Source organism: Tauraco erythrolophus, chromosome 1, assembly GCF_009769465.1.
Source record: "Tauraco erythrolophus isolate bTauEry1 chromosome 1, bTauEry1.pri, whole genome shotgun sequence".
Taxonomy (NCBI): Eukaryota; Metazoa; Chordata; class Aves; order Musophagiformes; family Musophagidae; genus Tauraco; species Tauraco erythrolophus.
Window position 1 is genome coordinate 36,501,238 of NC_141465.1, and position 15,916 is coordinate 36,517,153.

General features: G+C 48.1%; 1 protein-coding gene across 1 annotated transcript; it reads right to left on the reverse strand.

Annotated features, from left to right (window-relative positions):
• Window positions 1-9,642: 9,642 nt before the first annotated feature.
• On the reverse strand, window positions 9,643-10,149 carry LOC147529387 (fibulin-2-like). The gene has a single exon (XM_086608363.1). The coding sequence runs from the start codon at window positions 10,147-10,149 to the stop codon at window positions 9,643-9,645; it is 507 nt and encodes a 168-aa protein (XP_086464489.1).
• Between the last annotated feature and the right edge of the window lie 5,767 nt (window positions 10,150-15,916).

The window sequence follows — 15,916 nt, forward strand, 5'->3', positions numbered from 1 at the left end:
GGCCCCAGTACTGACCCCTGAGGAACACCACTCATCACTGGCCTCCACGTGGACATTGAACCGTTGACCACAACTCTTTGAGTGCGACCATCGAGCCAATTCCTTATCCACCGAGTGGTCCATCCATCAAAACCATGTCTTTCCAGTTTAGAGACAAGGATGCAACCTGGTGTAGTGGAGGGTTTCCCTGCCCATGGCAGGGGGGTTGGAACTAGATGATCTTTGAGGTCCCTTCCAACTCTAACCATTCTATGATTCTATGAATAATATATCTATTTGTTTCTCTAATCACATGGAAAAAGAATTAGAAGGCAGCTCTTTATGAACTTGACAGCCCGAAGGATGAAACAAAGTCTTTCTGAGCAATTATAGTTTCATAAAACCATTAGACTTGAAGCACTTAAACAAACAAAAACCCAAAACACCCTGGTATTTTGAAAAATTGAAACACATGCATTTAATTGTTACTCAAGTTAAGATTTATTTTCTGAAGCTGAGTCGTCTTGGGAGAAAAAATGAATGAGCATTTGTCTATGCAAGACATAAATGTCAAAAATGTGTCAATTACCCATTTTTAGGTGCTGTACTGTTATTATCTTTCTGACTTCTGTTACTTTGATTAATCTTTTAAACCTTTCAGCCTTTTATTCAGCTTAGTTTTTAGAGTTGAATAGGCAAAATGTAGTTTTGAAATCCTGTTGGAAATGTAACTAACTTTCATTCCCTCATGAAAATCTTGCATGTTTTAACAGTTAAGTGAAATGTTTTGGTTTCCTAATAATATATTTAAACTCTCTTACCATCTCCTAAAAAGAGAACATATCCATGAAAATGCAGGTTTAATTGTAGTGTGCAAATGATCAAATCATCACCCTTATGCTGAATACACTTTGCTCTTTACTGTTCAGTGTAGCTGAATAGTAAAGCAGGTTGGTTTTGCCAAACTCAAAACTCAGTGTGGATTCCTTCCCCCTCGCCCCCACCCTTGGCTTGCTAAGCTCCTTCAGATAGGTTTTGGGTTGTTTAATTTTTAAGTCCTAAAGTAACTTGATCATCCAGTGTAAAGTGTGGTGAAATTGGCACTAATGTGCTTTTAAGTGATTGCCCAAATCATGTTATTTGTTCATTCTCGTCAGCTGGAAATAGAAAATCTCTTCCTTTTCTGTGACCTACTTCTTTAGGACCTGCTGAGTGATCACAGCTGGTTTTGCCAGAGAAAAGCAAGGTGCAGGAAAGCTGTGAAAAGCCTTACCAACCTTGTAGACTACTAGGAAGATAATGGCTTCTTTTTAATAGAGTCCAGTGTTTTCAGATTGTGGCAGAAGTCACCATAAATCTTTCCATGGGTTAGCAACGTTTGGTCTAAACAATTGACAATCTTTAAAATGTGAACCCTGTAACCTTTTTTTTTTTTTCTTAAGTGTTAAGGGATTTTGAAGCAGCTGATCTATCGAGGGATAAAATTAAAAATCAGAATAAGCTTCATGGATGATTTATTTTTACACTACTGTTCTCTGTGAACTGAAAAAGCACATTTTTAAAGCAAAGCATTCACATTACTTTAACAGTATTGTTTGGCTGAAAGACAAATATGTTCTTGAGCATAGTTTCAAACTAGTTAACTAGTTCTTGGCCAGGGACGATCCTCGGCCTTTTTATTTGTTGGGGTTTTCTTGTTTATGCAAATGAAAAAAAAAAATGTTTACTAGTTCTTACCAGTATGGGAATTTTTATTACACTTTTGTAATGCAGGAGCAGTTTTGATGAAAGAAAGAATTAGCAGGTAAATAGTTCATCATGTGTGTGTGAGTTTGGGGTTTTTTTGTTGTTGTTTCAAAATTGTTAATTAAAATGGCATGGACATCAAACTTTCAGTAATGGTTCCAAGCATGTATGGTAGTGACTTAAGTGAAAAGACTTCCCCTTTGCAAGTCCCGTGTGTTAACTGGTTTAGCCAGATGGATCGTAATGCATTTCTAAAAGTACCATGTTCTGCTAGATCAGAAATCCTCAGGAAATGAGCAGCCTTTTTATTACAAGATAGCAATTCCTCTCTAGCAAGAAACTGAAATTTGTTTCACTTAATGTGTATGAGTCTTACTCAGCAAGGTGGAGACTGACATGGGTGCTCTGAAGATAAGATGTACTTGTTCTTATTATTCCTACTCTTGCTTCCCTAGCATCTGAGCCCGGTGCACCTGGCTGAAGGGGCCCTGTGTGTGACTCTACTAGCTAGAGCTGGTACAGCCTCGTGATGCTGTGCCAAGAAAATGGTCTTTTTACAGCTATTTACTTACTCTAGAACACATCCTCAAGGATTTTGGATGATACTTTGTTTTTCAAGGGTGAATCTGATGAACTGAGCAGTATGTGTTCCAGACACAGGAGTGCTTGGTGGTTTCTTTGACATCAGAAGAGTGCCTGAGAGTAGTGCAAGGAACTCCTGGTGATATCACTGGAAATAGTTTTTATTCCACTGCTGCCAGGGAACAATTTTTTCTTTAATCTGAAGAGAATAAGAAACCAATCAAACAAGCAAACAAAAATATAGAATGTGTAAAGCAGATTATTTGACTTAAATTATGTCCAGAATAGCGTATTCCTAGTCTGTTGGTTTCAAACACCCCTGAAAGTTGAATCCCCTTTTTCAAGAGGCATTACAGGATTTAGAAGCATAGTCATCAGCAACTGACCAGCCTGTTTGCATTTGTGGAGCACCTGTTTACAAAACAGTAATCTTTTAGTATTCAATTTAGGGCTGTTTCTAAATACCCCTCTTTGTAGAAAACCAGAGCAATATCCTCAATGCTAAAACAAGGGAAAATAAACTCCACCTACAGTTTAAAATGAGGATTCTGCAAAAAGTAACAGATAACACTGGGGCACATACTAAGTACTGCATTGTTTATTCAAAATCCATATTTAAATTCCTGCAAATTCAGAGTGTGCCAGTCTGCAGGATTAAGCCTGTGGTGAATTTAAAAAAAAAAAAAAAAATGAAATGGCAAACGACATTTAGGTACCCTGTGAAAAGCTGAAAGCAATGTGACCTTCGTAGGTCGAGTTTGGTTTGTCTTCCTTGTGCAACTAAGACACGAAGTGATCAGGGAAGATCTCCTATGGATATTTATCTTCTCTGTTGGTCTTTGGACTTCTGTGCCACTACTAGCACAAGTGAGAAGATTAGGCCCTTGGACTTACTCCTGACCATTATTCCTAGCACACTTTTTAAGTTGATTGCTGAATCCTGAATATAAACTGATGCATACACTAAATGTGAATGTGGCAATAAAATTTGATTTAGAGACATTTTTGTCCAGATCCAAGCATTTTTAACCTTAGATATTTAGTAATCAGGAAAAATACACAGATCATACTTAAGAAAGTAGCGATTGATTTATATGCCATTTTTGCTGTTGTCATGTGCCCCCCTCCGTCTATAACCTTTGACTATGAGCTACAAATGGCAGAGACTCCTCTTAATGTCAAATTATGTTTTGCGTATCTCAGTTTTGTTTGGTCTTCAAGATTTAGACCATTTTCAGCAGAGGCTAGCACACAGAATAGACAAGGGCACTTAACTTTATGTGTGATTACATAAGCAAAATCAATTACTGAACAGGTACTTGGTATATATGTATGAGTATATGTGTTTCCATGGGTGAGATCCAAATTAAGGCCAGGAAGGAGAGAGAATATTTCTGTTGCTGCTGCCTCACTGTATTTTTATATTGGAACAAGAGAATGAAATTTTTTTTTTTTTTTAGGATACACAAAAGGACTGTTTTGCACAGCTGATTCTGATTATCTTTCTGAACTCAGTACTATAGTTGGATTGAGACCTAAAAGCTCTTGAAAATTTTAAGAAGCATCATCAAATGAAACTCCGAATTGCAAAACTCGGAGATTTTGAGGAACTGGGTTGGCATTTGTTAGGTAATACCTGCGCTGCCTTTTCAGCTTTTCAAATGCTGAGGGAAACAATACTCCTGACTCACTTGTAAACAGTGATGCTTTAAGCAGCTACAGAAATAGTAATTTTCCTCTGAAGATCCTCCATTCTGCTTTCAAACAACTGTTTTTGTATTCCTGTTCTTTTTTCCCTCCCTGCTTTCTTTCTTTGAAAGCTGGCAACAATTAATCCTTGATTACATACCCTAGACTTTTTCTGTGTCTCTTAAGCTTTTGAACTGTGAATAACATTGAATAGTGACTCTGAAAATCACTCCAAGATTCAAAGCCAGCTTTGCTGGCAAGAGCCCGACAGCTTTACAGAACTGAGTTGTGAACGCTACTATGAATGCAGTATTGCAGCAATGACTGAAAATAAGCTGTCCTTAGCATAGATTCTCAACGTTAATGCTAAATCATTTTAGGCCTAAACCAATTTGTATGTTATTTTCCCAAATGAATGTGTTTTATTTTTGTCACTTAAATGTTTTTTTTTTTTAAGAATATTCGTGTTTGCTCCAGTAAAAGGTCTGAGGCATAGAAATGTGTATTTTAATACTCCGCATCACAAAATATGCACATCTTAGGGAAAACATGCAAAACCCCTCCCTAGTAAACCATGCAAGTCCTTTAATTTAAAGAAACTAATAAATGGTCAGAAAAATCCATTTCTGTTTTAAATTTCAGAAGCAAAATACATCCTGCATCAGGTGGGTATATATTGAGTTTACCCTGAAACTCTTGACCAGTAAATCCCTCTTCTTATCCGGCCTCTTGTGTGCTGTTCTGTAATTTGAACTAAGATAATGCAAGTGTCAGCTCCTCTGGTCTTCTCAGAAGGCATCTGTTATAAATGCCAAATCTACATTTTTGGTGTGTGTCCCCCACCCATTCACACGGAAGAAGGAAAGGCTGGTATTTGTTACACAGGGAACATCTAACAGTCAGGGCTTTTCTTACTACTACATGATACTGTTTGCCATTTCTTCTAAAATATGATTTTTCACTGTAATATTGAACCAAAGGGATATGGGAAGACGTCACGTTTTTAAAATCCGCTTCAGCTTCATGTCCTGGTGTAGGTCAACTTTTACTTCATAATATTTTTCTTTTTGTGTTGACCGAATCACATTTGTGTGCGGAAGTTTAGTTCTCATCCTTGTGCCCTTTGCTGGTTAGTACGTTGCCTCGTTGGCACGCCAAAGCATATCAGGCCGACTGCGTACACTTAAAATTTCCTATAAGGAACACATTCACACACGTCAAGTATTACCTCTCTCCTTTCCCCCAAATCTTAAAGAGTATTTCTAGGTGGATGTAGTCAGTCCATTACTGACACTGCGTGGGTACGGTTTAGTTAAGGCAGGACCTGAGAGGGCATGTTAAAAGGACTGATGCCCAAAACATGATTCTATTTAAATCAATGATTAAATCATTAACGCAATGAAGAAAGGCCTTGTCACTTCCACAAATAACTAAGCAGCAGTAATGATCTTTTAGAAAGTTATGGGACACCAAAGAAGACAAACAACTCCTGAGACTTGATTTGACTCGATTTTTCAGGGCTAGTTTAGGGAGGCAGAAGAGTCTGTGTGCTGCTTTGCACTGCAGAAACGTGTTTGGCTCCTTGCCCACAAACACGTGCCTGGCTGTGGTGTAAAATCACAGCGACCGTGCAAGTGGGTAGCCACAAAACTACACTGATGTCCAGACCATGGGGAGAATCTGAGCTGGAAAATTAAAAATAGTGATACCAGCAACACTGTGTCCAAAATGTGGACAAGCACACCAGTGATAAATACTGGAGAATCCAGGACAACACCCATTCAAATAAAGCATGCTAATACCCAAGACATTAAACGTAAGTGAATAAATTCTGGCAACTGAATGGTGCATCGTCTTTGAACAGGTTTTTGTTTCTTTTCTTTTTTCCTTGCACTGGTGCTGTTGATAGGAAAAATAACATAATGCGGCTACTTATTTCATTGTGACTTCACTTGGGGTATAAAAACCCCAAGCATTGCCATAGGCTTGGGGGAGAGTGGCTGGAGAGCTGCCTGGTGGAGAAGGACCTGGGGGTGTTGGTTGACTACCGGCTTGATATGAGCCAGCAGGGTGCCCAGGTGGCCAAAAAGGCCAATGGGATACTGGTGTGTATCAAGAACAGTGTAACCAACAGGAACAGGGAAGTGATCCTGCCCCTGTACTCGGCACTGGTGAGGCTGCACCTGGAATATTGTGTCCAGTTTTGGGCCCCTCGCTTTAAGAGAGATATTGAGCTCCTGGAGCGGGTCCAGAGAAGGGCGACTAAACTGGTCAAGGGGCTGGAAAATAAAACTTATGAGGAGCGGCTGAGGGAGTTGGGGCTGTTTAGCCTGGAGAAGAGGAGGCTGAGGGGAGACCTGATTACAGCCTACAAATACTTGAGAAAAGATGGTGGGGAGGTAGGGGAAGGGCTCTTTACATTAGTGATGGGTGATAGGACAAGAGGTAATGGGTATAAGCTTAGTCAGGGGAGGTTCAGGTTGGATGTTAGAAAGTATTTCTTCTCTGAAAGGGTTGTCAGCCACTGGAATAGGCTGCCCAGGGAGGTGGTTGAGTCCCCATCCCTAGATGTGTTTAAGAAGATGAACTACTTAGGGATATGGTTTAATGGGGGATTAGGGACGGTTGGACTGATGATCTCTAAGGTCTTTTCCAACCTAGAAACCTATGAAATGTAGACAGATCCTGTGAGGCTTCCAAGCAGAGGCTAGAGATGCAAACTGTCCTCAAATCCGAGATGGTGGCAGAGCAAAGAAACTGTTTGCCACCTCCAACGGGAGGCTTGCAAAGGAGCCAGTGGGGACTTTTTGTGCAGACGTTTGAAGAATAACTCCTCATTGTTCCCGTGCTGACTCTGGCATGTGTATAAAGAGTGTTTGCACAAAACCAACGTTATTCAGGGATTGCCGTCTGTCAGTCGTTCTCTCTTGTTCAAAGGTTATCAGTCACGCAAGGAGGGGGGGAAGCAGTGTGACAGATAAGATGTGTGACAAAGGATAAACCAACCCCAGCTGACCACCACCCTCCTCAGGCGACAAGGAGTCTGCCCAAATCACTCATGACTCCCTCCGAACAATCAACAACCGCTGCACTTGCAAACCCATCCCGATTTCCTTACGTGTTTGGCAAACAGGAAAGAGCACCGACCCCGTGGGATAAAACTCTCACACCTTGTAGGCGGATACAGGATGTGAATTCATTCAGCTATTTGTAAATACCTGGACAGCGTGTAATTAAAACCTGTAATGGGAAGAATTTCTTGAGCAGCTGCCTTCAACAGCGGCACGGAATGTCTGGTGTCTGGTCTGGAGGGTTACAGTGAGCTTTAACCTTATTAAAAACTAAGGATTTGCAACCAAATGGAGAAGAGCAGAGGGGTAAAACCCGCTTCCCCGTGACAGAAGCAGAAACACGTCCTCGGGGAACAGGGCTGTGATGTGTGCACTGCTGGGGGCTCAGCTCGTGCTCCAGCTAGGTAGCCCTGGCAGCCAGCTGGACCCGGAGCACGCAGAGCGTGGGCACCCTCGCTGCTGGGGGAGGGCGATTTCTGCCCCTCTCCCCGTGGCTCAGCTGCAATAAAATCCATGGTGGAAGAGGTGTGCGTTCACTGCCGCAGGCTCAGTGTTTGCTTATGCCCATTCTAATAACGCCTGTCTCAGAAAAGCAGGGGAAAGTAAGAGGTGGTGTATCCCAACCTTTTCAGTTGTCACAAGCGACGAGTTCCTCAGCTCTGAACTGCAAAGCAAGCGCTGCAGAAATTGCTGGCTGCCCAAAGGTGACTCGACTTGGTGTCTCCTGGGGTTTTCCACGTCGAGTGCAAGCGCCTGGTAGCTTTTGCGAGACCGCGTCCCTTCTTGGTTTACAGCCAGCGCTCTTCCTCGCCCAGCCCAGCCCTCAGGTTTGCTGCAGTTTTCAGCAGATCACATAGGAAGGAGGCGAAACTGCCAAGGGTTTTGGCTCTGCAGGGCGGGCGATGGCTGCAAGGGTCGTCCCGACAGTGGGGATGGGACAAGGAGTTTGCCAGGCACGGGGCAGGTGCCAAGGGGGAACGTTTTCCCTGTTAAAGGAGTCCTTCTCCTCTCCTGCTCCCTTGCTTCCTCGCTTCCTCATCTTCACAGCAGCCAGTGCAGGACCGGAGCAAGGAGGTATCCTGGCTGCCCTGGCTCCACACAAAACACATCCCCTGATGTCCCCAGCACGTCCCCTTCGTGTGGTCAAGTCTGTGTTGGGGGTCCCAGCCCGCTACCAGCCGAGGGCCATCGGTGGGGTGGCCGTGCAGAGGCAGACAGTGCAGCTGCTCAGATGCCCTCATTCCCCAGGCCCGGCATTGAGGTGCGTTGGTTTTCGGGACATGCGGAGCTCTCATGTCTCTGGCCAGGACTCACCGGAGCCCAGGGCAGGGTCAGCCTCTGACAGCGCCGATCGACGGGGACCCTCATTTCATCTCGACAAGCAAATCTGCCTGTTTCCTCCAACTTTTTTCTAACCCTTCAGCCGAATCTCAAGCGCTCACTGTTTTTTTGCAGTCGACCAGCATCAGACAGAGCATTAGAGAGGAATACGAAAAGAAGTCGGGGACACATTTAATGTTTCCAAGTATATCTGGGGCCAAGGTGGCTGGAGAGAGGCTGGCCTGCCCCAAGTAACGCCAGCTAACACATGAAAGTGTATGTGTGCCTATCAGTAAAGTTTTCCAAAGTTTATTGGTACAATTAATTTTATTCAACCCCTTGAAGGAACACACTTAACGCTTGTTAACATCTCAGCCTGATGAAGCTGTGGTTTTTATTAAAAGCATCCCTGCATACATACATATACGTGTATCTATATCTATATATGTCAAAGCATTCAGAAGTTGCAGTTCTGCTGTATCTTATCTCTGTGTCCAGCAGTAGTGAGCGGAGAGCACAAGTAAGGAGGACACAATCAGTGACATGCAATTTGGGGTATTCCCGCTGAAGCAGGATGCAGCAGGGACTGACAGCAGGGTCAGCCCTGGGTAACTGGGTCATTGAGGTGGCTGTGAAGGATTGACTCTTGACTGCCAACATCTTTTATGGGAGTCTTCAAGGCTTTGCTCTGGAGGATGGAGGCACAAGAGGGGTTTGCCTCCTCCTAAGAACACAGTCGTGTGTTAACCCACCCACTCCTCCCACTTCAAAAAAAGCCTGGAGAGAGGGAGTGTCAGCCAATCTTCTGATTTTGGTCCCACCACTTTCAACTAGATGGAATTACAGGAAGCAAAAAACCTGGCTTCTGGGAGGAAGTTTATCCAGTGAGTTATATAAACACACTACATAAACCTAAACACGTACAAAAGCCCCAGCATCTTACAAATAAATAAATAACTGCCTTTTTTCAGTTACATGCTAGCAGCTGTCTAACCTCTCACAGCCTACAGCCATGGAATAAACCTCACAACAAAGAAAGCTGACCCACTACGGACGCTTTGCCCTGGCTTATAAATGACATACAATGCATCATCTCTCCAGTACTCCGTGGCAGAGCCGTACTCATCGCCAAGTCCTCTAAGACAGTTTGAGACGTTTAACGCTTTTCAGCGAGGACACCTCAGGATGCAGAAAGCCGCCTGCTGCCGGAGGGGCTCCCCTGTCCTCCTGCCCTTGGCTGGCGGAGATGAGGGGTTCACTCCTTGCTCTTGCCATTGCTGCACTGCAGCCGGCCCCCCTGGGGGGGACAGGTGCAAATCTGGGCACCCTGGGTGATGACCGTGCCGGCGGGCACTGCCATCTCCTCCTCGTCGTAGCAGACGCAGCGGGGGCAGCCGTCGGCCACGGGGCTGCCCACGGCCTGGCAGGTGGGGGGCAGGCGGGGACAGAGCGGGGCGCAGGTGATGTCCCCGCTGGGGTGGCAGGTGCACAGCTTGCGGGCAAAGTCGATGTAGAAGGAGCGGCCGGCGGGGACATGGCCACTGGCGAAACCTTGCATCTCGCAGTCGCTCTCCAGGTAGGAGGGGCAGGCGCAGGGCGGGGGGCAAGGGGGGCAGCAGTCCCCGGCAGCAGCGGTGGTCGGCCCCTCCACGTCCCTCTCGGGGCATGGGGTGCAGGCGCTGGGGTCACATGTAGGTTTCGGGACAGCACCGCAGAGCAGGAGGCAGGCGAGCAACAGGCGAAGGGCGCCAGCGAGAGCCATGCTTCTGGGGAGAGAAAGAGGGCGATGGGTGCGGGTGTCACGCCAGGCGCTGACGCCCCCAGGCCCAGAGGTCTGAACCTCCCTGATATTCAAAGGAAGCAGGATGCAGCCACCTCTCCCTGACGTGCCCATTAGCCATAGTTCATAGTTTTGGTCATCAGCATCTTGCTGGAAATGGGGTGTTCCGCCTTAAAACACAAAGTCTCATGCCCAAAAGCTCATCCTGGCTCAGCCAAGGTGTCCTCCACCCAGCAGGTGTTCGGATGGCTGCCGTGTGTGGGCACTGGGTTAGCAAAGAGCCACGATGCAGCACACGCTGAGCTCTGGCGTGGTTGCACTGGCCAGGGGATGGCACTTCTTCACCCTCATATTGGTGCTAATAATTTACATTTCAGTGACTAGTTGTTCCTGGGAGGCATTTGGGCTTGGACACATGGAGAGCTCAAAGAAGCACTGCTGCGTTTGGGACCCTGCTTCTCCATGGGCTGGTCGGTTTTCAAGCTGAATGCCGCTCACGGGCGTGAGATCCCCTCCCTGCAACCGCTCCCTCCACCCGCACTTACATGTCCAAGGATACACAGCACCACCCAGCAGCTCCTGCTGACTCCCTTCTCTATTTTAAGGCTGAAGATTCTTTTTTTGGACTGCCAGCTTTTCAAGACACTACAGTTCTTCAAGTGCAGCCTCTCAGGCCCCTTCTCCCTGCCTGAGTGACCTTAAGCCCTGCTATTTTAAATACGCTTGCTTCCCTCCCGCATCGGGTCCTTCCAGTCTGTGTCTCTCCTCCAGTTAGTTGCCCCAACACTAACTTTGATTACAATTATATCATTACCTTCACACTGTGCATTTGATAGCCTCAATTTCTCACTTTTGCAGACATGCAACTACTTGAAATCACTTCTTAAACAAAAAAAAATTGCCAAATTGCGTAACTGCATGGAAAAAACTTGAAAGCATGAACTCCGTCCATCTTCAATTTGAAAAAAAGACAGACTGCAGCAAGTGATTAACTTTAAAGCCTTCCTGTTTTTAAAGCAAACTCTCGCTTGCTGAAATTACTGATATCTCTGCTTCATCCTTGCTCTAAGTTACTGTTCTGCCCCTTTGTTTCATTTACACATTTTAATCTACCAGTTAGTTACTTTATCATCGTTCCCAGCGGACTGATGGCTGCGCCGAGCAGCACAGACCCCAGACCCGCTCCCTGTGGAAAGGCTGCTGCTTGGTGAGGATCGGCCTTCCGCAGCCCCATGCCGAGAGCTCAGCCGCCTGGTTCCTGGGGGCTTCACACAGAGCCAGAGCAGGGCACCACTGTCAGACACCGTTCAGTCAAAGGTTTTGCACACCCGAACCTCTGTCCAACTCTGGCAGTCCCGACCACCGCTGACGCCTCCAACCCCACCTAGCAATGAAATCAGGCTTCTTCAACAGAGCCCGTTTACAGCAAAACCACAGCAGCGAGTTTGTCATCGATTGGGCAGCTGCACTGGGAGCAGCCTCCTGCTCAAGCCAGGCCACTTTTCCTAGTGGAAATGTCCATCCCACCCTTTAGTTTTGGAAAACCAGGCTGCGGACTGGCCGAGGCGCTCCCCTCCTGCCCGCGCCCAGTCCGTGCTGCCAGGCACTGCGCGGTGCTGGTTACCTGCAGGGTGGCCGGGACGGGTGCTGGGGTGCGGTGCGGGACCCTGAAGGGCGTCTCCGGTCTTCACCCCACAGCCTGCCCGGACCCTCTATTTATCTGCGGCCGGTGGTGGCTCCATGATGAAACACTGGTGGGGGGAGAAGGGGGGAGGCGGGGAAGCCTCGGTAACACAAAAGGTGGCTGGGCAGGGCCAGCAAGATGCTTATCTTGCTGGTGGTGTTGGTTTAGTCTGTCTGACCACAGACTAATCTGGCGGCTCCCAGCCGTCTGCAGGTCTGTCATCTCACCCCACGCCCGTCTTCACAGACTTCAGCCAGGGTTTCGGAAGCCTCAGTGTCCTCCTGAGCTTCACAGGCTGCCAGGGGGACAGAGAGCAGTGTCTAGAGGAAAAACAAAATTATTTAAAAGCTCTAGCAAGGCAGCACAGGTGGAGGGCAGCCAGCTGTGGGGCTATGATGCTCCCCCTCAGGAGTTGGAGGTGGGCACGGACCTTCTTGGGGCACGCGTTTCATTCCTGTCTCCACGCAGCTCCCAGGGCAGGGCAGCCCTCCCACACCACACGCTTGACACACGCTGTTCAAAACATTTCAGGCCCTGCGTGGCTGGGTTTTCCTCCAGTTTAAGCTGCAGGGAGCCAAGGCAGAGGAGATTGGCATGAGTTTCATGTGCAAGCATAACCCATGTGCCCTGACCAGCTGTTTTCTCCCTGGTGTGAAAACGTCTTAGCCTGATGTGCTAATGAGCTTGTTGGAAATGTGTCTCCCAACATTGCAGAGCAATGGGATGAAGAGCGGGAATATCTTGCAGCAGATGGGATGATGGAGAAGAGTGAGGGTTTGGGGAGCACACACGCTCCCGCGCACACACACGTGCACCCCTTGGAGCAGGAGGTGTTGGGAGAAGAGCGTGGGCTGGTGCTGCAGGACCAGGGCCTGCCTCCTTCACCGGAGCTGGGCACCACGCTCCAGGCAGTGGGACAGGGTGCTGCCCGGCCCTCTCCCTCCTCCCACTACCCTCTGATGGCTCCTTAAGCCTGAAAATCCCCATTCCTCTAGTAGGTATGTGGGATCCCCACATCCCACAGAGCCTGAGAGTGCTGAGCTGTGGTGAGCCATGAAAATACTGATCAGGCTTCCATGGCCAGGGAAGTGAAACAAACTCAAAAGACTAGTCATCTCGAAGGGGTTCTCACTGTCAGAGGGCAACCCCAGGGACACAGGGAGAAGGGACGGTGGGTGGTGGGTGCAACGCCTGGCTCTTGGTCCCGTTGCTGCCACTGATGCTGTGTACGGGCCCATCTTTACAGGTCCTGCTGGGATTTCTGCTGGCAAGGCACATGAAACTTCCTCCCCTGCTTGCTGAGGCCTTTCCCACCCCAGGGACACGGTGGGTAGGATAGCAGCAGCCGGTCCCTCTCATCACCCCATACGCCCAAGCCAGCACCCCGGGGTGCCATCAGGGCAGCGCTCTGCCCTGGTGCATGCTGTGGGGTGTGTTTGCACCCTCAAGGTCAGTCTGCGGCAAACTACAGCAGACGCAACGCTGACAACCCCAGCCAGGGCAATGTCACCGTCCGATGTGCCTGCTGGGAGCAGCCCCCAGGGACCTTGGGAGCACCTCGGTGAGGCTGGTTCCAGCCCAGGTGGAGCAATCCCGAAACGTCCGGATCTTGGGCCCCACTTTACCAGTTCCCACACCCATAGTTAGCATACAGAAGCCATTGTGAAGGTTACTCTTCAGCAGTCACTTCACCTCCACCGCAGCGCAGCTGTGCGTCCCATAGCTGGCCTGCAGCTGGCAGCCACCATCCCGCAGCGCTGCTGCTGCTGCTGCTGCTGGGAGCGCTGGGATTCGGGCGAAGCCGTGAGGGCCGTGCGGACTGCATAGAGCTTCAGGGCGGCAGAAGCCTGAGCAGTCATTACATGCTGTTAGCTCGTCATCTGGGTTTTCAGCTGGTTGTTTTCTCAGAGCTGCCACATGCTGCACGCCCAGGCAAGCGCACAGCCCCGTGCGCTGCATGCTCAGCGCGCCGGGCAGCAGCCTGCTCTGCGAGCAAACATCCAGTTCAAAAGCATCAAATATTGTCTTTGTTTCTGTTCAAACTCGCCATAATGGAACATCTTTTGCACAAACATATGCAGTATCTGAGGGGACAGCCCAGTAGCATGGCTTGTCCCCCACAGCCTTGATTCTGCTAGACCAGAAGGAGAGCTGGCTTAAGCTCTTGTTTGCACACACATGCACATGCAGCAGCATCCTGGAGCTCTCATTCCTGCTGCAAAGCTCTTGGGTGCGACCCAGGCACCCTAAAGCTTCCCTAGCGCCCTGGGAGAGACCTGCCCAGCATGCAGGGACTTATTTCCATGTGCACTTAAAGGGGCTTGTTCTGGGACAGGGTGGCACAAGCAGGTCACCGCCTCGAAGGTGCCCATGACTCTGGAACAGCCCAAGGAGTTGTCTCACACTTGACCTCTAAAAAGTCATGAGCTGCTTTGAGGACAAGAGCCATCTCATTGAGGTACTCACATAGGAGCTGGGGGATCTGGGATCAATGAAGGGGAGCTCCCTGCAAAGAGAGATGTGCCCCTGACTGTCGGGTGGAGGCAAATCTCCCCTCCTTCTCCTGCAGACAGGTCTGCTGCACAGGAGGACGTCCTGCAATTAGGAGTATCAGGAAGGGTCTAGCATGTCGCAGGCTTCAAAGTGATCCAGATTCAGACTCAGTTCTGGGCTTCAAGGAGTTATGGGGCATGTTAAGACTCATTCATGTGAGTTTGGAATACTTGCTGGAACTAATACCCTTCAGTGTGCAACAGAGTTGCTAAAATACCATACAATACAATGAGGTTGAGCTAATCAGGTTTGATTTTTCTAGACAAAGATGATTATTATTCAAGAAAAAACTAGTAGAAGATCTGATATAGCTTGTGTCACTGAGGAAACAAAAGACAGAAGAGACACTTTTCCTAAATATAAATACTTCAGCATTCTGTTATTTAATAGAAGTCTCGTACAAACTAGATTAGATTGAAAGCATGGACTAGCCACTTAGCAGCAAGCCAAAATCAGCAGACAAAATCAAAACTGCTCCCCTTGGAGCAGTTCCTGAGACATATGGAAAGACTGCAAAGCCTCTCCTTCACCTCCACCCCTCGATAACGAGCTCTCAGGATGCATATTCATGAGATGACTGTTACAGGACACAGGGACGAAGCCATATCCCCTCTCCCTGTTACTGTATCGTGAGAATGAGTCTTGAGTTCTTGAACAAGTTTGGTCCACTGCTGCCTCCCACGAGACCTTGCGCAAGACGGCCACTGCCACCAGCTCCCCCGGGTGTGAGGAAGGTGCTTTCCAAGGGCTAGTTGCCGCTACAGGAGTGATCATTCCCTACCTGCCCAGCACCTTGTCCTCCCTGTCTGTCACAGCCCTCTGCTGTCCATTCCCATCCCTCCTTCCCGTCCCTCCTGCCCGTGCCTGCCCAGCTCCCCATCTTTCGCATATCGGAGCACCGCATCCCACACGTTCCCCTCTCCTCATCGCTCCTTCAGCGTCCTGCCTCTTCCACTGCCTCCTTGACCCTCAAACAGAGATGGGAGTGAGGAGGAGAGTCTCCTGGGGGTGCCTGCAGCCCTTCCTGCAAGGGGTGGTGAGGGGCAGGAGGGCGCAGCCGCGACGTGCCTTGCCCCCAGCCCTGCTTCTGTCGCAGTGGAGATGGGCTCCGGCATTGATGGGACCAGAGCGATTTGAGGCAGCTGCAACACCAACAGTGCATAGGTTCTTACTGCTAGCAAGCACACCAACCCCCCCCCCACCTGCTAAAATCTGGGCAATTACAACCATCCCCTTCTCATGTCTCCCCCCATGTTACCTCTCCAGCCCTGGGAAGCTCCATGTAACCACACATGGCTATTAAACACAATTTCTTTAGTTATCTTCTCTTTAGTGACATTCTGGGTGGCATTTAGCAGACAAATCTTTATTACATTACAACTTTCATGTAGTCATTCTGAGAAACTCTTAGCTGGATTAGACCAGAAATCACCCTCAGCTGGGTGTCTCAGGCTCGGGAGGAGCAGCTGGCCTGGCCAGAGGAGCGGAGGTGGGTGCAGCCAAGCTGCTGTG

Bases quoted from the DNA above. Each gene is read 5' to 3' on its own strand.
- LOC147529387 (XM_086608363.1), bottom strand. From the start codon at position 10,149: ATGGCTCTCGCTGGCGCCCTTCGCCTGTTGCTCGCCTGCCTCCTGCTC.